The 21,912-nt window shown below is 60.1% G+C and overlaps 1 protein-coding gene across 10 annotated transcripts in view; it reads right to left on the minus strand.

Annotated features, from left to right (window-relative positions):
• SAMD11 (sterile alpha motif domain containing 11) overlaps positions 1 to 21,912 on the minus strand; it is a 115,512-nt gene that overhangs the window by 9,384 nt on the left and 84,216 nt on the right. For all 10 annotated transcript variants that reach the window (XM_050714851.1, XM_035557421.2, XM_035557413.2 and 7 more), the window contains 5 exons: positions 17,495 to 17,659; positions 12,765 to 12,912; positions 5,324 to 5,439; positions 4,929 to 5,007; positions 3,989 to 4,695 (listed from right to left, as the gene is read on the minus strand). In XM_050714851.1, the coding sequence (XP_050570808.1) occupies positions 3,989 to 4,695; positions 4,929 to 5,007; positions 5,324 to 5,439; positions 12,765 to 12,912; positions 17,495 to 17,659 (1,215 nt within the window). The remainder of the gene's footprint in view (positions 1 to 3,988; positions 4,696 to 4,928; positions 5,008 to 5,323; positions 5,440 to 12,764; positions 12,913 to 17,494; positions 17,660 to 21,912) is intronic.

The following is a 21,912-nucleotide window of genomic DNA, read 5'->3' on the forward strand; positions in this document are numbered from 1 at the left end:
TGTCCCCCAGGCTTTGGAGCAGCACCAGGAACACGGCCCCTCGCTGTGGCTCCTCGGCTCCCGTCGGCACCACCGGCAGCAGCCCGAGGGGACAGCGGCACCCAGAAAGTCCTGGTGGGGAGCGCAAACGGCAGAGCCACAAACCGGGGAGCCACAAACCGGGGCTCCAGCAGCTGCCTGGCAAAGCCACCGAGGTCCAAGGTGGCGGGGAAGGGGGAGGACTCGCAGAGCGCGCTCCCGTGCCAGGACGATGCTTCCCACCCAGCAGCAGCCCGCACAAGGCGCCGGCAGACGCCACGTCACCACTTCCACCGCCTTTCCGCCCCGAGCTTCCCGCTGCCGGCATCGCCTCCGGCGCACGGGGGGCACCAGCACCCCTCGGCCCCTCTCCTGTCCCCCCACCCAGAGCGTGGAAGGCGCTTGATCCCGCTGTGCCCACAGCTCGGCCGGGACCCCGCCGGTGTCCAGGCAGCTCCGGGTGCTCCTCAAACTGGGAGACGAGCGTTGTTCAAATTCACAAAACACCCAAAGGGCTGCGGGCTTTCCCCCTGCCACTTATTTTGCCGTTACGGGCTGCTCTTTCCCGGGGCAGGGCAATCCTCTTTCTGCTTTTTGGAAGGGCGGCCGCAGCTGGGTGAAGGGAGGGACTGGAACCGCACGCACAGCATCACAGACGCACTCGGTTGTTCCAGGCACAGGCAGCGCTGGGGCGAGACACCTCCAGCCGCAGCCAGAGCGAGCGTCTCCGAGGGGACCTGCCCGTAACAGCCAGCTCCTCCAAAATGCGGCACTTGCGCGCTCCAAAAGCCAGCCAGGGATCGCAGTGCAGCCGCCCGGTGCTCGGGAACGAGCCCTGCAGGCGGCCGGGGAGGGGGCCGGGCAGTGCCCCCGGCCGGGAGCCCCCCCAGGGATGCAGCCACGCACCCGCGGTGCTGGGCACGCACCGGGGCAGGGTGCTTTGCAGGGCCACCGCCGTCACCCGCAGGGCTGGGTTGGCAAGTGCAGCCCCCGCATGAGCCCTCTCCCCTCTGGATTTCCTTCCTTTGCCCCCATTTGCCCTGAGATGAAAGCGAGGGAGAGGTCGAGATGCACACAGATGTACGCACGGTGACAGAGTGAGGGCAAGACAGCCAGGCTGGGTGGGAATAAGATTTTCCACGTACCCACGCAGAGAAATACGATTTATCTCAGCTTGTTTTCCCTTCCCGTTTATACCAGGAAAACACAGGCACCGACCGATGGAAATATTGGTGGGAGGGGAAGGCAAAGAGCCACGCTTCGGGCTCTGCCCTGCGAGCAATTCCTGCACCGTGGAACCTAAAAGCCGGACGGAGGGCGCCTCTTCCCAGTGAAACCAGTGGGAAACCAGCCCCGCTCCCTGCAGCAAAGCCCAGAGGCTCCCCGTGGCTGCAGCAGGCTCCACCGCACCCCAGATACTCAGCACCCCAAGCTGGGGCTCTGGAGCTTGCTGCTCGGGGGTCCCATCCTGCCCCCACCGAGGGCTGCCCCCCGCTCCGGCAGCTCGGAGAACGAGAACAAATCGGTGCCCAGCGGCTCGAGGGGACGCGCCTTCTGGTGCCATCATGACATGTCACCGCGGCCTGCCGGACCGCCAGCACGCAGAAAGGGCAGCAGCTAGTCCCTGCCAGGCCCCCCCCCCCGCCTCGCCCCGTGATAAATGACGGTCTGGGAGGCTGCTAATGGATTGCAGAGCAGCTCTCCAGATGGGGCCCGGCGTGGAGGCACCGGGAAGGATTCATCGGCCCAGGCTCGTGGGCAGGTGTCCACGTCCAAGCCCTCACCGCCTCGGCCGCAATCCATTTGTAATTTTTCTCCCTCCTCCTGACGTCCAGCTGCTTTGGAAGAGAAGCCGAAGGCAGAATGGGTGAGGGAGAGCTGCGGGGATAAGTTTTTTGCCCCTGGCACTGCAGGAGATGATTCAGGTGCAAGCGGGGGACCAGTGCGCAAAGCTGACCCGCTGGGGGGGGCAGCCCCCTTTGGGGGGGGGGGTTATGCTGTTCTATCTGCACTGCTCCCCCTCCAAACTCACCCCTGCACCCCCTTCCTGCACCCCCTGGGTGCGGGTCATGGAGCAGCACCGGCAGCCTCCCGTTAATTGCTCTCCAGCCTCCAGATCGATGCGAGGATTTTAGCCTCCTCCACACTCCATCCTTCACCTCGTCGGAGGACAGGGGCGGCGGGAGGAGGAGGAGGAGGAGGAGGAGGAGGAGGAGGGGAGCAGGGCTGCTGAAACCTCGGCGAGATGAGGTCAGGCGGCAGCCGCCAGGTCCCCAGAAGGCGGCTGCGGGAATCGACCCGGCTCTGCCTGCCGTCAATATTCCTCCCGGCGGGGACGCCGAGCGGCTCCCTGCCTCCGCAGCAGGAGCTCCCTTGCTGCAGGCCCGGAGGAGCCGCCGTGGCTCGGCCGTCATTTCCAGCCAGCTGCTGCTCTCCCCGCTCTGCCTCCCAGCCCACCGCCGCGTTACCTGTCTCGCGCCACAAAGCCGACGCTCTCCGATACCAGCCGGCGCCGTGCGGCGCAACGCCAGGACCAGCCAGGCCACAGGAGCAGAGCAGCCCTCCAAAGTAATCGGGGATTTATTTGGCACAAGGGGGGAGGTTGGTGCAGCTCTGCCTGCCTGCCTGTCTCCGAGAGCCGCTCCTCAAGGGCCAAAACCCTTTCTTTTTTTGTTTTTTTTTTGTTGTTGCTGCCCATTACCCTGGCACAGCCCAGGGCCCCTGCAGTGCTTGGATCAATGCAGCCCTCGGTATTTCAGCGGCTGAGCTCTCCTCCCGGCTCCCCCATCCGCAGGGGATGCGCCCTCATCCCAAACCAGGAGCTTTTCCTGGCATCACACGGCACCTGGCACACGGGAGCCTGAGCCCGGTGCTGCTCTCCTGCAAGCAGGCAAGGTTTTAGCAGCCACGGCCGCGAGCGAAGCTCGCCAAAAGCAAAACCACCCTCAGGAAGAGACCTGGAGCGGGCTCCACAAATCAGGAGCAAAATCAGAAACGCTCATCTCTGCCAAGGCCTCCAGACACGCTCGTGACATAAATTCGAAGTGATAATAATAAATGGGCTATTACAGGAACCCGTGCCTTGCTGGGGGAGGGAGCGAGCTCGTGCACAGCCCGGCCTCCCCGCGCAGCCTCGCGCGGGCGACGCGCACCAGAGCTGTGCTTCTTCCCTTAATGGCCGGGAGAGAAGGGCTCCTGCGAGGACGCCTCGGCAGCCCCCGGCAGCAGGAATATTTATCACGCTGGCCACCTGCCTGTCATCGAAAAATCGCTTCCTCCTTCCTGGCTGGAAGGCAGCTCTAATGAGCGCCGGGCAGCCGCGCTCCCCACCGCCGCGGCTCTCTGCATGGAGAGGAGGCAGGCCCGGCGCCCCGCGTGCCGTGCCCCCCGGTCTCCCTCCTCCGCGTGTTCCTGCCTCCTGCTAATTGCTCTGCTAATTATTATTAGCCGAAGCGGGCTTTGGCTTTTGGCTGGGGATGATGGAGAGCTGGTCGTGGTTTCCCTGCCTGCCTGTCCCATCCGATGGGCAAGTCGCTGCAGGGGAAGGAACGATTTTGGCTAAACACCAGACGAGCGCAGCCCAACGGCCTTTCCTGATTTTCCGGCCTCCCTTCCAAGCACAAAACCTCTGACCCGCCCCTTTGTAGGGCAGCACCTTGCCGCCAGTCATCTGTGTCACCTCTCCCTGAAGCTGCCTTTACATCTGTCCTAACCATGGCTCCTGGAGAAGGTCCACGCAATTGCAAGGTCCCTTAACCCATCACATCGCCCTCGCCTTTTTCACGTGCTTGGGCCTCGCTTCACCCCTGCTGGTGCTCGTTGTCACCCTTGACTTGCTCTGGTGCAAAGAGGGGGGGGGGGGCCTTTCCTCTAATTAAAAGGTGCAGAAGAGCCACCACGAGCACGCTGCAGGACGGCAAGGGGACGAGCCCCGCGTTCAGCGAGCCCCGCGGCCGCTCGGCACACCCACCTGCGTGGAAGTACGGGCTCATCGTGTAGGGGAACCCGAAGGGCAGCGGCTGGGGCGGCGGGATGGAGGCTGGCGGCAGGTACTTCACCTCGCTTTTGTTGATGCCCGGCCCAAGCAAGTGGCTGGGGGACTCGGCGCTCGACGAGCTGCAGGGCGCGGTTGGGCCGGCGGCCCCTTCCCCCAGCTCCTTGGCCCCTTCGCAGCCCTTGCCCGTCTCCTTGCACTCCTTCAGCTCCGCGGCCGAGCCGCTGCTCTCCGCCTTCAGGCTCTCCGGCTTCTCGTCGCTCACGTCCGCGTCGCTCTCCGAGTCCTTCATCTCCTCGTCGTTACAGTCCGGCGCCCCGTCCCGCGCCCCGCGGGGCTCCGCCGGCTCCTTGGCCTCGCTCGGCCCCTGCGGCTCGGCTCGGTGCTGAGCCGCCTTCCTGCTGCCCCGCCGCGGCTGCTCCTTGGGCGGCGTGGCGCTGCTGGGGACGCCGGGGTTGAGGGACAGCAGGGGCGCGTTGTTGTGCCGCAGCACCAGCATGGCGTTGCGCCGGGACAGCTCCTCCCGCAGCGGGTGGCCCTCGGGGATGTCGTGCACGTTGCGCAGGGCCGGGTGGTCCGGGGGCAAGCCCGGGTGGAGGCTCAGAGGGTCGCCGGCCAGCAGCCGCTGCCTGTGGAGGTTCTCCAGCTCCTTCTGGCGGATGATCTCGGCCGACATCTCCAACCTGCACGGGGAGAGGCAGAGGGGGACGGTCGCTGGGGAGGAACTTGCTAACCCGCAGCCCGGCTGAAGCAGAGCCTGGGGGCTCTCCAAGAGTGGTCCCCACACCCTCAGATCCATTGGGATCGTCTGGATGTCGCTCTGCTGCTTGTGCACAGCTCCCCCAGCCCAGCACCCTGCACCCCTCTGCCTGCTAGCAGGGAAAGAAGGGCAGGGCTCGCCCTCCGCGCTCTTTACCTTGCCAGGTTTTGCTTTCGTAGCATCTCTTGCTGCCGTGCAAACATCTCTGCTTGTGCCGGCTGTAGGAACCCGTAACCTGGGGACAGGGAGGGCAGCGATATGGGGTTATTCAGCCCAGCGTTGACTCCCTGCTCACTCGGGGTGAGCTCTCCAAAGGGCTGAGCAGGAGAGCTTCCAAAACCCAACTCATTCCCAACCCTGTGCTGAAACACGGGGCCAGGGAGGGTGGGGGGCAGTAAAAGAGGAAGGCAACCTGCTCCCATCACTGCACGGCAGCCAGAATAGAACAGGGAAACACAGAAAACGTGCCTGTGCTAAGGGACAGCTTGCCACAGCCAGCACCACCACTCTGCCCACCTCCCTGGCTGACCGCAGGCCTTTCCTGCACTCACCTGGTGTCTGGCACAGGGCCGAAGGCACCCCGAGGAAAGGAGGTCTCAAGTGGGGCCCCAGGGCGATATGGGGCGCGTTCTGGGGCGACAGCAGCGGCGGCGGGTGGGATATCTCCCTGGGGGGATCAGAAAAGAAATCCACGTTGAAAAGCTGGAGGCTCCATCCGCAGCGACAGGAGGACCCTGGCTCAGGAAGAGCATCCCTTTTCTGCACCAGGGGCTGGGCTGAGAGAAGAAAGGTGCCCATTTCCCACACGTAAAACTTGAAAAGAGGGAGAAAATACTAAATAAAGAAAAGCAGAACCAGACGGGGAAGAAATCAGCCAAAACTCCGTAGGTCCTACCTGCCTCCCACCCTCCTGCTCCAGTACATTTACTCTCAGCTGGGTGCTTAAAGCCTCCCTGGCTGCCCAGAGCTGGCAAATGCAACGCTGAGGATGCTGTGTTTGCCTTTCATCAAGCCTCTCATCAAGCTTGGGTTTCTGTCTCAGCTCCCTTACAACCAAAAAGTCCTTCTAGAACTGAGGAGCTGGGGCTGTGAAGATCTGAAGGCATCAGGGGGATGCCTCGCAGATATCACTGTCCTGGCTGGGATGAGGGATGATCCCCAGTTCTGGAGAGAAAAGCGGGATGTGAGGCGGAGAGAGGGGAGCTGGGGAGAGGGACGTGAGGTCAAAGTGCCATGGGGTCTGCGGGAAGAAGCATTTTGGGAGCTGGGGAAGGTGGAAAGTGACCAGCAAGCTGGAAGAGGCAGGTTTGAGGGTGGGGAAGAGGACAATGCCCAGAAGCAAGGCAGGTAGAGCCTGCTTGCTTGTTGCAGAAAAAAATAGGAGGGGAAAAAAAAAAATACGCAGGAAGGGAATAGGAGCCAAGGTCTCTTCCATTAGTCAAATCTGTCCTGGGAGCCTGCAAGCAAATCTCTGCTTTCCGGCTGCATGTCTCTTAATTCCTTTTGATGGCCACTTACAACATTATTACCTTCACCAGGGCATCTAGAGGCAAAGCCAAGTGCTGCGCCGTTTATTTTCATTTTACAACGTCTCCCTATAAAGTCTGCTTTGGGAGAGACCGGAGGGCGAGAGAAAGGGAGTGGGGTGGCGTGGGCGACTTCATGGCAAGGAGCGCCCCCCCTTTCAGTGGGGCTGAGGGGTGCTAAGGTGAGCATCCCAGCTGGGGATGGATTGCCCCCAGGGCTCGTGAAAAGCCAGCCGAGAAGAATTTGGGGGTGAGACAGGCAGACGGCTCCCTGCAGCACCAGCTTTCCAACGAGCACCGCAAGGAAACGCTGCCTGCCCTTTCCCTAGGTCTTCCCGTTGTTGTTTCTTCCTCGTTCCGTGCAGCAATCCCTGAAAATCACCACGAAATGCTGCAAGAGGCTGATGGGCAGCACCGGGCGGGCTGCGAGCCCCCTCTGAAATTCCTCCTCCTCCTCCCTGCCTCCCCCCCCTTCTCCTCCGGCTGTCTCCCCGTCTCTCCTTTCCTCCTCCTTCCTCCCCTAGCTCTCCTCTAAACTAATTGCACAGCTCGCTGTGTCTGGAGGAGAGCCACGGATCGATCCGTCGCTGCTGAAATGTTAATGCTAATCGTATAACCGCTCCGCCAGCACCTCGCACTCCGGTGGCAGCTCCAATTAATCTCAGGTAACGCAGCGCGTGACCTTCGGCTCCGAGCCGGGGCAGCAGCCAAGCGATGCTTATGTAATTACACCATGAAGTGTGTAATCACCTGCCCTAATCCCCGAGGCCTCACAATTAGCCGAGGCCTCGGTCGCTGGGCTGCCAAGTGCTTTGCCACCCCGGACAGCCTGCAGATGAATAACGGACAATTAAAGCGGCATGACGGGGGCTAGGAGGTGTCCGCTCGATCGTAATTAGCTGTAATCATGGGGAGACGAGGCTGGCAGACGTGCTGGTCGTTTTATAAGAAGCAATTTAGGAAATCAAGTCGCTTTTAACTGTTCCGCGGCCAGGCAAGCGGTGGATGCGTCCTCCCTGCCTCTGCAAATGCAGGGAAGGGGATTTGGTGCTGGGAGCGGTGCGCAGCGGCCCCAGGCACAGGATCTATAGGGAGATGCTAAAAAATGAGGAGAGGCTCTGGGTTTTAGCTGCGAGGAGACCCAGGAAGCACGCTGTGTGATGGGGATCGGGGCTGGGCACGGGAAAAAAGGCCATTTTCCCCTTTGGTGGCAGCACAGCGTTAATCAGAGGTTGTTCTTACACCTTAATGCTGCGCTCACCACGATCCCGAAGGAATTCACGGCTGCTCACGGCCAGTCCCTCCGGCTCCCAGCAGAGCCCCGCAGCTCCCCAGCACAGCAGGGATCAGCTCGCGGCACGGACTGGAGAGGGAGCGATGCTCCAGCTGGGGAGGGAGGGAGATGGGGGCCTGATCCTGCTGCCACGCACACGGCCAGCACCGGCAGCCCACGCTGGTTCTGGTGGGGCTGCGGGGAATGTATCAGTCCTTACGTTGCACACACACTGCCCGTGCTGGGGATGAGCCCAAAGGTTTGGAAAATTCAGGGGGATGCATCTGCACCTGCCCGACGTGGGTCACCGCAAGCCCCCCGGGCTGTCTGCTCGGCAGGACTGGGGCTCCCCCCAAACGCACGTGGGACAAGCAGGCGACCTCAGAAATCCCCGGGGGACGAGGGACCTGCTCCCTGCTGGCAGATTGATGCTCCCCAGCCACGGTACCACAAGGACAAGGACTGCCTGCCTCCCACCCAGCCTGGGGCCATGCAGATGGGGAAGATGCTGCTGCCCCCCAAACCTGGCCCTTGGCACGGGGACGGGGGCAGGAGGAGGGAGCAGGGCCCTGGTGCGGAGCTGGGGAGCCCGATTCCTTCCTGCACGGGTCCGGCCGACTGCTTCCCAGCAAGCCTGGAAACAGCCAACCCCTGAGAAAAAGGCCCCCGAGACCTGAGCCACGGCTGCCGTGTGCTTTCAGGCAGACCGAAATGCAAATCCTCGCATCGTTTCCCACGCAGGTACCAGCCCCGTTCGTTTCCTTCCTCCTCTTCCTCCTCCTCCCAGAGCAAGGGCTGAGTTACAGCCCCGGACCCCGAGGACGTGAATTTAGCCCTTGGCAATTCCACCTGATGAGCCTGGTCCCTGCCTTGCGGAGAGCAGTTCCTTGGTGCTGCCCAGTCCTCCCCCCAGCCCTTTTTTTCCCCTAATATGCCAGCTGGAGGCTTGGGAGCAGGGTATTAGGGGATTTGCGCTGCATGCTGCTAAATTTGATATGTCCTTTAACAGGAGACAAATGGTTCACGAGGCTTAAAAAGTATTGACTTTTCTTTAACAATAAGCACTAATGGCCTTCAAATAATCAATATTTAAAGTCATTACGGGGTTACACATTATACTGGTAAAGCCAAGCCTCTCGCCTTAACCCCCTCGCAGCCTCCCGAGCTCTCCTGCTCCTCCCGGCAGGCTCTGAGCAGAGGCTGCGGCTGGAGACGTGAGGGGGTCAGGAAATGCAGATTGAAACCGGCAAGGCATGGAAATAAATTTAGAACGGATGGAAGAAGGAGGGGAAAAAAAAAAAAAAGAATGCATGAGAGCCCTGCTTGCTTCTGCTTTGCATTTGATAGGGAGAGACACTTTAAACCTGAGGTAATAGGCAGGCAGCGCACAGCTCCTGGCTCGTTCGCCATCCACAGGCGCTGCCAGTGCCAGGAAGGGAAACCGAATGAAACGAAAAGGCTTCTAAAAAAAAAATGGTGCTTGGGTTTTCCAGGCAGAAAGGGACACGTACCTCTGCTGTCCTAGGCGTGGAGGGGCTGGCTGGGGGGAATCATGCTCTCAAAATGCAAAGCGGTGCTAAAGCCAAATTCCCTAAGCCAGGTCGAGCTCCGTGGCCTTTCGGTGCTGCCCCTCACGCAGGCGAGGAGGTGCAGAAGTGGGAGGAAGGCACATGCAGCGTTCGGAGTGGAGAGGGGGATGCAGGGCAGGCCAAGGTGAGAGCAGGAGGGCAGCAGGGAGCACGGGGGGGAAAAGGGAAACCCCCCAGTGCAGGGGGAAGGACGCAGGTGGTGAAAGAATCAACGGCAGCAGGAAAGAACCCAACCCAGAAATCCTCGCTGTGTATTTCGGGCACAGGGGAAGGCCTCTGAAGGATGCAGAGTGTTTGTAAGGGAAGGGCACGGGGCAGATCCCCCAGCCCTGGGGCTCCTGCACCCACCAAGCTCCAGCCAAAGGGCTCAGCACCCAGCCCCGGCAGATCAGGATGCTGATGGCATCTCATGCAGGCAGCATTTCTCACTCCTTGGCACTCCTCCTGCCCGAATTGTGTCCCTAACACTTCACACGGATGGGACCAGAGGCAGCTGGACACTTACCAAATATCTGCCCTAACACCTGCCCCCCATTCCTGCCTGCCCTCGCCTGTCCTGAGCAGGGCTGGCTCCCCCGGACACCTACCATGGGCACACGAACAGGCTCCTGGCATCTCCAAATGCCCTCCTGCCACGTCGTGTTGAGCCAAGTCCCACCACAGCGACCACAGCTGGCCCAGCCCAGCCTGAGCACCTGCAGGGTCCAGGAGTTTTCCCCTCGAGGAGGTGAGTGCTGGTGCTCAGCACCCTGCCCTGGTGAGAAGCGGGGTCTGCCCAGCTCCAGGTCCGGAGCACAGCCCAGGAGCAGGTCCTGCACCACGTACCCGGAGCCGAGCACCCTGGCTAAGAAGCTGCCAGGCCAAACAAGGCAGCAAAGCCAGCGCGTTGCCAAAAAGTTCAGGAGGTAGCAGGATCCCAGCAGCCCAGTCTCTGCGGGGCGCAGCCACCTGCCGGTTCTGCAGGAGCCGGAGCAGCTTGGAGATGGGAAGTTCTCCAGGCTGGAGCAGTTACAGTGACACCTTTGAGCTGTACCCTTTCCTCTTCCAAGTCTTTTTATAACTCCGAACTAACTCAACAGCCCTTTCAAACAAACCACCGGGTCTTGGCGCTCCGTAAGCCGCGGCTGAACCGATCTCGAGAGGGATTTAGGAAACCGAAACCAAATGGGTTCTCAAGCAGCAGTCCAACTCCAGGTGTGGCCACGGACACTGTGAGAGGCACAGCTTTTACGAACTGCCCCCGATAGCTGGGAGAGCTGGAGAGGTGAAGGGACCACTGCTCTGCTAAAAGGACCTCAGATCTGGTCCCGAAAAATGCCCATTTAGTGTTTTTAGGAGCACACACGGGCGTACCATCCTCTGCAGAGCCAGCACCCATCTTCCCACCTTGTGCTTCGTTACACCTACCCAAAAAGACGGACACACACCTCCCTTCACAGATGTTCCCTGGCTCAGACTCCTCACCTCCCACCCTCCTCACACCTGGGAAGCGGAGCACTGAGTAGGTAGCTCCTGCTAGCAAAGGTCCCCGCATCGCTGCCTCTGCGAGAGCCGCAGCACTGCCCTGCTAAGCAGAACTGGGTCACCTGCGTGGGTTTTCCCCCCTCGCTTCGCCAGACGTAATGCCTGGAGTGGCTAATTATTCCTGCCCACGCTGCTGCCACGCTCGAGAGCTGACCTGATCCCCGCAGACCTCCCGATAGGAAGCTGAAATGGAATTTTAACGCCACGCCAAACTGCTCGCATCCCCCCCCGCATCATGCATTATTACTTCTGCTCCTGGGAAAGGAGATGCCATAAATCTACCTACGGTTTGCCTACGCACATGAGCCCGCTTCCTCCATCACCGCCTCCTTTGTCAGTGCCTACCTGAACCCTTTACAACGTCTACACCTGCACAATAAGGTGCAGAAAGGCTGCCGTGATTTACCTGGTTGACAGAGACCACGGCAGCCAAGAGCAAAACCCAAAGCTAAGATCAACAGGGAGAACAGAAGGCAGGATTTAACCCACGTGGTGCTTTTCTGCTTTGCAATGCATGACCGTGGCTTCTCCTGGCATCCCTAAAACCCCAGGAAAATCCCTAAAACCAGGGCCCCATCACAGCGCATGAAGGGAAACTGAGGCACGGGGCGACCCCCGCAAACTGAACCCCAGGGCCTGCAGGTACTTCTCTCAATATCCACGCCAGGTTGGGGCCCTGGGTGCTCTTCTCCCCTCCTCACCTTGCCGGGATCTCCGTCTCACGTGTGCCAACTTGTAGGGCTACCTGGAGAACGGGATCACGAACAGAAGCAGTGCGGGGAGGAACACAGCTCCTAGCTCCAGCCCCTGCTGAGGCTGCTGGCTGCCTCCCTGCCCTCTTCCCAACCGATTTAACGCTTCCTGGCCCTGCCCAGCTCCATCACAACACCTGCCTGGCAGCAGAGCACCTCTGGGTGCGATACCGATCTCCCTCCTTTGCAGTTTGCCCCTCCTGCGTGCAGCGCCTCCCCGCACGCCGCCTCCACCCTTCCGCGGGGGCTCTTCCAGCCAGCCCTCCGGCTGGCCTGGCGCTTCTCCAGGCCACACATAGCTGGAGAAAATTTCCCCCATGCCTGGCTGCACTGAAGCTCCTCTATCCCTGCATTCCTCGCAGGTCTGCCTACGATCCACGTGGCCTGGACTGGGGTTTCGTGGGGCGGGTTAGCCAAAGTGCACCCTGCAGGAGGAAGGTCTGCGCCCAGCCTCCTTGCTCAGAGAGAGGGAAAAACAGACGGGATCCCCGAGGCTCTAACGAAGGGGGGGACTCTAAACCCAGTGGGTTAATATGCACACTATATAATCCGTATATCCAGCTGCCCCCACCCCGAGATGAAAGCCAGACGAGGCTAGATGCTGGAGCTTTCCACTGCTTGTCCCGTGATACCCAAAGTCTTTGCGTCCCCACCTCTGCGATCCTTGTCAGGAGCTCACGCAGCTTTAATTTAATTTCCCTCTGAAGTTCCTGATTGCGGAGGGAATGGCTTGTGGCACAGAGCAAGATAAATGAGCTAGAATTTCTTGGGAGGGAGGGAAATCAGCTTTCCAGCACTCCTGTCAGTGGAAAAAGGAAGCCTCGCCTCCTTCTTCCTCTAAAAAAAAGGGAAATTTCTTCTCTTTTTATTCCACCCTAGCGCATTCCTTCTCTCTCATTATCTGGGGGAGCTCTAAAACCCCACCTTCAACACCCGAACTTGCTCTGTGCCGAAGGACAGGCTGGGGTAAGGGATCCCAGGCAGGGCTGGGACGGCTCCCAGCAGGCAGGCAGTGCACCAGCCCCCAACGCCCCCCGTCCCCCCCCCAAACCCCAAACCCCCCACACCCGCAGGAGGTGACACAGGGGCAGCCCACCCTCCGTGCCCTCTCATCCAGGGGTGCGCCGCCCCTTGGGGCGGGGAGGAGGGGGAATCCCCCCAGGGCTGCTTGGAGCCCCCCCAAGCCCTTCCCCAAAAAGCGCAGCCCCTTTCCCAAGCCGTGCCCGGAGCTAACCCCGCCCCGGGGCGGGGGGGGGGGGGGGGGGGGTGTGGAACCGCGGCCAGCCCTCCCCAGCGGCCTGGCAGAGCCGTCCCCCCCCCGCGGGTACCTCTCGGGGAAGTGGGTGTCCCTGTGCTGGGGCAGCCCCTGCTTCCTCCGCTGGCTGGACGAGTTGCTGCCCGAGGGGATGTGCGCTTCCATCGCGCCGGGGTTGCGCGCCGCCGCCGCCGCCACCTCTTGCCGAGCCCGGAGCAGATCTGGGGGAGAGAGGGGAAGGGATCAGCCGCGACCCCCCCCCCACCTCCCCCGACCCCCCGCCAAAAAAAAAAAAAAAAAAAACACAACACCACGCCACCCTCCTTTTGCCCGGAGGCCCCCCCCCCTCCCCAACCCGGCTGCTGCCGGCTCCCCAGCTGGGGACAGCGGGTCTCCCCCCCCCCCCACCCCGCTCCCTCCATCCCTCCCTCCCGCAGCCCCCAGCCCCGCGGCCGCCCCCCCCCCCCCCGGGTGCTCACCCTGCAGAGCGGGGGCTCGGAGCCGGAGCCGCCTCCGCCGCCGAGGGAGTTGGGCAGCGGAGGAAATTGTGCAACTCCGGGAGGGGAGGGAGGGAGGGGGGCGGATTGCTGCTTAATTGCCTTCCTGGCGGAGGGAGGGGAGGAGGCAGGCGGGGAGGGGGCACAAGGGAGCGGGAGCTGTTCAGACCCGGTCCGGGGAGGGGGGCTGCTCCCCCAAAATACCCCCCCCCCCCCCCCCCCCAAAAAAAAAATAAAAGCTCCGGGAGCAGCCCCAGCAGCACCCGGAGCCCCCAAAGCCCCGGGGTGCTGCGGGGCCCCTCGCGCAGGTTGGGGCGCGCCCGGCGTGGTTTTGCTGCAGGGAGAGGGGCTGGGGCAAGGCGAGGGGCTCCCCCACCCCCCCCCCCTACCCCTTCCGGGCCCGAGAGCCATCATCAGCCCGAGAGAAATGCAAAATGCGCCCCTCATTCAAGCTCACCCCCACCCCAGGAGCCTCTCCCCATCGCCCAGGCGGTGGCACGTCACACGCTGTCACCCCAGCGCGGGTGGCCCAGCTGCACACCAAGTGCCACGCGATGGGTGACACGGCCACGGCTAGCGGGGACCACGGGCTGCTGGGGAGCACCAGGAGATGCCCAGGCAACAGCTTTCCGCTCTGCTTTCCTCCTCGGGGACCGCCACAGGTGGACAAACCTCCGAGAAGGGCAAGGGACGCGGGCACGGGTACCAGCTGCACCGACCGAGGCTTTTTCTGCAGCTACTCTCACAGCTCAGCACCAGGAGTGCCTCGTTCCTACACACGGCTCGCTTCTAACCCACAACAAAACCTCTGCTGCCATTCACATGACACGCAGGAAACGCACGCACACGGATGCACGCTTACAGGAAACCTCCTTCGCACACTCAGGCGTGCCACTCTGCGAAAGGAAGCCAAAACACAGCTGGGGAGAGGAGGAGAGGAGCATTTATCTTAATGAACACACCCTGCTCGGGAGCAGCCTGCGATTTCCAAGCCCTCCCCACAAAGCAGCGTGCACCAGCCCTCTTCCCACAGCCGATTAATAAAGCAAAGTTAACGCGAGCGTGCTGCACGACCTTGGCCACGCTACCCCTTCCCTCTCCTTGCTCTCCTCCACCAGCACGTTGGTTTTGTTTTGGTCCTGGGGGTTGCAGCATCCACGCATCCTGTGCCCGAGCCCCACCGAGCATTTTTGCCATGGTCAGGGCTCAAAGCCTGTGCAAGCTGGGGCTGGGAACAAGCAGCACGTGGGTACCTGGCCGGTTCTAGCCACGTTCATGCACTCACAGCCCTCCCCAAACGAGGGGACAGACACTCAAACGCCCTACAAACTTCCAGCTGCAGAAACACCTAAGGGAAGAGCGGAGCACCAAAACCCCATCGGATGGCGTTAAAAAAAAAAAAAAAAAAAAAAGCCGAGAGAATTCTCCGAGCCGGGGACAGCGCACCTCCAATGTTTATAAATTAATTATCTGCAAAGCCCAGGTCGCTCCTGATTGCCACAGCGCCTGTAATTTAGAAGGCTGGCGCGTGGCCAGCTCCAGGAGCCGCATTGATCCCGAATGACCGCAACAACCCCCCGCACGCCCGCCCTCCCCTCTCCTCTTGCTCTCCCTCCTCTCCTTCTCCACCCCCCCCATGCCCCTGCCCCTCTCCCGGCCCCCCCGAGGATCTGTTATTTACAATCCTGCACTCTGACAGTTGGGAAATCAGAGTGATTGACAGGGGGACGCCGGCGGATGGAGGAGCCAGGCACGGAGACAGCCTGAATTCAGAATGCCGGATGAATGCCGCTGGGAGAACGGGGGCGGAGGGCGGGGGGAGAAAAGCAATTAAAAAAAAAAAAAGATTTCTAAATTATTAACATTTTTTAAATTATTAATGTTATTGGTGCCTCCGTGCGAGCCCGCAGATAAACTGCGCTTTGTAGTGGCACGAATAATTTATGGCCCGACCAGAGCCCCATGGCGCGGAGCCGATCCAAAATTCACCAAGTTTTGTCTCGGCAGCGGTACCGGAGAGCCCCGCGGTGCCGGCTCCTCTTCTCCCCTGCCCACCCCAAAACCTCAGGGTGATCCCTCGTCCCGCAAAGGCTGAGGAGACGATTTAATCGTAATCATAAAAAAAGTAATAAATAAAGCGTCAGGCTTTTAACGGAATGAGCTACTTTCCTCGTGACATAGGGGGAGAAAGGGGTGGCACCAGCTGCGTGTGGTCTGCGAGTCCAGCACCAGCAGGTGCCCAGGGCAAGGGGGCTCTCCTGTTACATACAGGTGTGCACGCACCCCGTTTGGTGCCAAATATTAGAGCATGTATTCAGCACGGTCAAGGCAGACCTGAGTGTCTGGACGTGCTGTCCCTTTGTGCACAAGCTCTGGTGCTTTTCCACGCTTGTGTTCACAGGGCGACCACTCCAGCCCCACAGCGCGTGGTTCTGCCCCAAAACTATTGTGCTTGCAGGAGCCCTGCACCTCTTGTAAACCCAGGGGACAGCCAAACACCGAGGCACGTGCCGTGTTCACCACCGTTCGTCTAAGCACAGCCTTGTGCCCTGCCTTTGCTGATGAGCAAATTCTTGCTCCGCAGCAAAAGGAATCGCCTTCCTGCCCCCAGAGAAGCCAATCAAATCAAACAGAGTGGAAAAGAAGACAGCCTCTTCATTAACCTAACAAGGAGCCCTGGGGATTTGCACTCCAGACTGGAGATTCTCCTGCTGGATGCTTCACGGACGCTGCTTGCGCTCCCCCAGACCCCCCGGCAGCGCGTGCCAGCCCCCGCGCCCTGGGTCCTCGCACAGCACCAGCACTCAGCTCTGCTCCCCACGCTGGAGCAGAGGCATCTCTTCCATCTCCCTCGTCCTGAGGGATGCAGAGAGCTGGGTCACCCCGCCGGGACACCGCACAGCCTCCGCCTGGGCCAAGGAGGCGGCCGAAGCGCCCCGCGGGCCCAGCACCCTGCAGCGGTGCGGGGATGTCGCGCTCCTGTGCTCTGCCGAGCGCTTCCCAGGGTGGAACCTGCAACTGCCTGGTGCCCCCTTTAGGCACAGCCCGGCATCCCGCAGCCCAGCTGCAGTCAGGCAGCTTCTTCCCCAGCTGAAGGCAAGAGTCTCCAGAGACCCTTCCCTTCCCGCAGCCCCCGTTAGGTGCTGGCACCTGCCCAGGGCAGGGCGGCAGCACACGGCGGTACCTGTTGGTGTGTTTGGAGCCAGGCTTTGGATTTCCCCTCCCGTACCTACAAGCAGCAGCTTGTTTTGAAGAGCAGAGCGGCAGCATCTTCTCTTCAACACAAACGTTGGTGCAGAAATACTCCTGTACTGCTCCAGCCTCGAGCCAGCAGCCAGGCGGGCACCGTACGGCAGCACAACAAGCAGCACACACGGCAGGCAGCAAATAACGAGGGGCTGGGGGGCCCCTCAGCTGTTCCCAGCTCAACCTCAGGGGACCTGGGAAGGTCTGGGGACAATTCCTTCGTGCTGGAAGCTGCAGCCTACGCGGTCCTTACAGCCATGCCCTGATGAAGCCCTCACCAGGTGGGGTATAGAGGAGGTTCTGTCCCTTCAGCACCCCCTCACTTCACATCAGATCTGGTTTCGGCTAGTGAAGGACCAGAATAATCCTTGGTGATGCAAACACGATTGCTTTCAAAAGATGACACCGTGGCTGAACCTGTCCCCCTGACTTCAGCATTTGCCTGCTGAGCTGCCTTCACTGCGACGTAGCTTCATCTGCATATTTTAATTGTCCGTAAAATCATAGGATATCTAATTCTCATTAAGGCAAAAGGTCATTAACACCAATTTATGCTATGTCTGTGGGCAGCAACTACTGCACAAACTTTCTAAGCCTGGCGTTATCAACGCTTAGCTAAATCCTGCAACATCATCTTGCTGCTTCAGACCCCATCATGAAATGCCAGGAGCATCTGGAGCTGCCACAGCCCCCTGCCTCACCCCAGCACTCGTTCCCCTTGCTCTGCACCATGACCACGTGAGACTTGCACCACAAATTCTGAATATACAGCTTGACGCCAACTCTTGAAACAAAGGAACAGAAGGAAATCCCGCACCGCCCTGCAAAATACGCGGCAGCGATGTGGTGGCTCATCTACTCCAGATACAGGTCGCTCCAGAAGGTGTTAGCACTTAGAGATGGCTGAGAGTAGCCACCTCCAGAGAGACGGGGGAAAAAGGGCCCAAAGGATCCTCTTTAGCACCGCCCGTATTCATTGCATGATAGACACGTACCGTAACGTCTTACAAGCCATAACCGTTGGCAAACCCAAGCCCTGGTGTCCCCGCCGTGCCCGTACCTCCGTGGCTGGGCACTGCCATGCTGTTGGCCAGCTGGTAGAGACGCTGCTGCTGCTGCTCCTCGAACGTGCCGTGCTCGTTCAGCGCTGACATCATGCGCCTGTAGTGCTCCTCCGGGGTCATCTGAGTCACCGCGTCCTCCAGCAGAGGCGTGTGGGAGTTTTCTGAAGAGCAGAGAGATTTGGGCTTTTTTTTTTTCTTTTTTTCCATACTAAAACACGGTGGAAAAAATCACATTGAGTACAGGGATGGGGCAAAGGAAAGAGCAAGGTGGGTGAGGGGGTGTTAGGACAATTTCCACGACTCCAGCACACACCAAACTCAACCTAGCAAGCTGTCCTCGTGCCCCGAGACGTAGCACCACGTGCAGTCACTACGGCTTGCTCAGCCTCACACTCAGAAAAGCCTATAAATGGCCCAGCACGCCTACCTCTCCTGCTTCCCGAAACACCTGCGAGCTTTGAGGAGGGCCCTGCCTGCTCCCTGGGCAGCAGGGATCCCAGCCTGACAGCCAGGGAGCTGAAACCACAGAGGCTTTGTGTTTACTGTAAGCACAACTCCAAGTAATTACCGTTCTCTGCCTTGGCGGTGCCTGCTCTCAGGCTGTTTTATCTTGGATCTTCCCCGGGGGCAAAACCTTTTCATTACTCACCGAGGAACTCCCAGCAGCGAGGGGAAGAGGCAGGAGGGACGGGGGCGCGGGCAGGACCCCCACTGCGCTGGGTGAATGATGAGACCACCCTACTGCCTGCCCCAGCTCCTGCCTCCTGCGTCCCACACCGGGTCCCCCAGGGCCCGTGGCAGGCGGCCGTGCTTCCAGATCACCTTCAGGGTGGTGGCTCTGAGAGCAGGATGCTTATTTTACGCCGGTGGTGGTGCCGTAACAGCCACGCAGGCACTGGGCACCTTGCTGGGAAAAGAGCTGTGGATGTCCATCAGGTGAGAGAAAGGCTCCTAAGGCTGCTCTCTGATAAGAAAGCCTGGGGCAAACCGGTGCAGCCCGAGAGAAGAGATGCTTCCAAAAAGGGACCCTGCCGCGGCAGCGGGGGGACTGGTTCACTTGTGCCTGGGGCGCTCAGCACCACAAACCAGGCGGTACGTGCTGCCTGCCACCAAACCACTGCACGGCCGAGCGTGCAGGGGCTCGCACCTGGGGGTGCAGCTTTCAGGTAGCAATGCAACCACCTCCTCCCTCACCACGGCACAGAAGGGGAAATATATACATAAAAATAAACAAATAATAAATAAAAAAAATCAATCTGCGCACAATTTCAATTAAAACGGGTTGTTGCATCCCCAGCTCCCAAAGCACTCTTCGAAAAGGGAAATCTCCAGCCCGCTCCAGCTCGGGTCAGCGCCCCGCTCAGCACGGGTTCTCACCCAGCATTGCAACTTGGGGCCAAATCTGCAACCACCTATCTCCCCCCCAGCAGAGGTACCTGCACCTTGGGGACCACAGGATTCCTGCGCAAAGCATGGGTCTGGGACCCTCTTCGAGCTGGCAGGTACCAGGAGTTCATCCCCACCCTGCACCGCACGCAAAACCCTGCCCCAAAAGAAGAGACATCCACACCTGCAGGGCACCAGTGGAAGGAGCATGGGGTTGGGGACAGGGACCCAATTCCCATCCCCATCTCCCCTGACACCTCCCTGGGGACACACAAGTGCACCAAACTCTTCCTGCTCCCTTCTGATGCTCTTAAGCAAAGGTCTAAGGAGCAAAGCCACGTGCCGCAGACCTGCTTTAGGGAAATCACTGATTTTTTTTTTTTTTTTTACACAGCTGCGTCATTAGAGAAAAAAAAAGGAGGGAGAAGGGGAGTTAATGGCACTTAATTACCATAAACTCCATCCGATCAGCCCCAGAGCAGATTTCAGGTGCAAGGGGGGGGCGGCAAGGAGGAAGGAGGAGCCCAGGGAAAGGCTGGCTTTCCACGCTGAAAACTCCAAGATTTCACATGACTCAGCCAGCGATAATTCCAGCCCTGCTGAAGCTTTGCTGTCTGCTTTTGTCATTACCGGGGGGTAATGTGGGAGAGACTGATCTCGCCAAATCTCCTCCAGCTGCCAAGTGTGAAACGGACTCTGGCACTGCCAACAGGCAGGCAGAGCCAGGCAGGGCCTCCCGAGCATCCCCCCGGCACCCCAGCCATGGGGACCCCCTCTCCCCACCGCCAGCCCCCCCCAAAAACCAGCTCCTGGACGATGTGGGCTAGTGTGGTGGATGTGGAGGTGCTGCACCACCTCGTCACAGCCCCAGGAGTGGGCAGGAGCACCCAGCCTGCCCCTCCTGTGCTACGACAACCGGGCAAGGCCGGAGGCAGATCAGACGACGTGTGGATTTCCCCCCATCCCGCAGAAAAAAAATAAAAAATAAAGGAACAAATTGTCAGAGCTGGATCTGAACTGCGCAGCTGTGATCCAGCTCCCGTCTACTTCCTTAACCAAGGATGCAGTAAGGTTTTGTTCTGAATCACCTCCAAGAGCAAAGGAAAGAGAGTGGCAGAAAGAGCAGCGCGTGAGGCCACCAGCCCGCCCCGGGGGGTGAGCATTAACATTCCTCCTGCTGGATTTTCCAGCACTTGGTCCAGCCTGGTTTGAAACCCTCCCAAATGACGAGACTCACACCAGATTTATTTCACAGCAGTCCGAAGGGGAACCGAAACGTTCCTCCCCATTTCCCCCCTTCCTGCCATCGCCCCGTTTCACCGCACGTCTCGAGGTGTGGGGGAAGCACATCTCCAGCCACGCCGTTGCCTCGGGAGCCAGGGCTTCGCTTGGGGAATTGTCTCCCGGGGAGAAAGCTTCCTCCGTGACCTGCCAGCGCAGCCCTCGCGCCGAGCCTCTGATCCGCTCGCATTTCCATACGAGACGCGAGAACGTTCTGCTCTGTTTGACAGCCGCGCCGCCGCGGCCCCGTTTCCACCGAGATAGGGCTCGCTTTTGATCTCTGGCGTGCGCGTGGCGGCGAGCATCGCCGAGGGGGAAGGGAAGGCTGCTGCTGCCCTGCTGGAAGGGCTTCCAGCCCCACAGGTGGTTTTTCGCTCGGGGAGGGAGAGGCGGTGATATCCCCGCCTGCCCCTGTTCTCCTGGCCTCGTCCCCAAGATGTGTGGCAGGCACGGGGTCACTTCTTCCCAAAAAGCTGGCTGGGAGATGGGGCAGCAGTGCCAGGGCTGCATCAGGGCCGTAAGGCAAGGGGCACCAAGCACTGTGCACCCCCAGGATTGCAGCACCCGCATGGGGCACAAGGGGAAAGGATGGGCGCAGACCGGAGCGCGGTGCAGACCTGGCGAGGATGCTGCAAAATCCCGCCGGTCATCCCCATCTCCCACCCCTAAATCTCAGGCTGAATTCACTTCTTGTCCCCACCAAGCACAGCTGGGATCCACTCTGCAGCAGTGGGTCCCAAATCCCAAATAACCAGCCCCTGGGGCCCACGCACAGCACGCATCCTTCTGACTGCCAGTGGCATGGCAAGTCTGCAAGCTCCCAGCTGCAAGCTGCTCTCACTGTCCGGGGCACTGGAAACAGAAACACCAGCTCTACCCCTCCTTTATCCCCTCTGCCTTGCAGGGAGTGGGCAAATAAAGGCCCTAAAAGCACCAAAGACTCTATTCCTATTCCCCCCAGCTATTCTAACAGTGTGCTAGCATCAGCACAGCTTAGGCTTAAAATGCCTGCGCGGTGCTGGAGAGAGCAGGGGAGTCCCCTGTGATCGGATGCAATAAAAAACAGGTAATGTGGGGGATTAGCAAAAGGCCCAGCTCAGAGTTTCCACTCTGCCTTGCACCTCTGTAAAGGGCAGGGAAGGCTTTCTGAGAAAAAAGTGGGAGTGGAAACTCAAAATTGGCTGGTGTGCGGGGCTTCCTGGGCACCCTGCTCTGAGCGAGCGGGGGGAATCCCAGACTGAGTCACCCGGAGTTAGGGAGCGGGATTTAGCTTAGTGCGCGCTCAGCCCATGCAGGTGAAGAGAAATGGTGGGAAGGCAGAGGAAGGGAACAGCATGGGATGGCCTGACCAGGCTGCTCCAAAGGCCAAAACCTCCATCTCTGCAGGTTCGGGCGCTTTTCTAGGGTGAATCCAAATGGAGCAGCTCGGTTTCAGATGGCTTGATTGAAGTCTAGCCCGTTCTCAGCCCGGCCACAGAGGCTGCTGTTACCTGGGCTCATTTTCTAAGCATCATGGTCCTGGAATTGGGAAGGACACAGCCTCAGCAGACGAGCAAAGCAGAGAGCAGGTCTGTCGGCTGTGGCACAGGAGCCCACGCTCCCATGTAACAAACGCATTTCGGAATCCACAGCAGCATCCTGCTGGAACTTACCTGCACAGCGGCCAGAAACTCCTAGGATAACAGGAGCAGGGCAGACGAACCAATCAGGGAAAACAAGCAAAGAGCAGCAGTGTATCTTTCTGTCT

Source organism: Cygnus atratus, chromosome 21 (assembly GCF_013377495.2).
Source record: "Cygnus atratus isolate AKBS03 ecotype Queensland, Australia chromosome 21, CAtr_DNAZoo_HiC_assembly, whole genome shotgun sequence".
NCBI classification, from domain to species: Eukaryota; Metazoa; Chordata; class Aves; order Anseriformes; family Anatidae; genus Cygnus; species Cygnus atratus.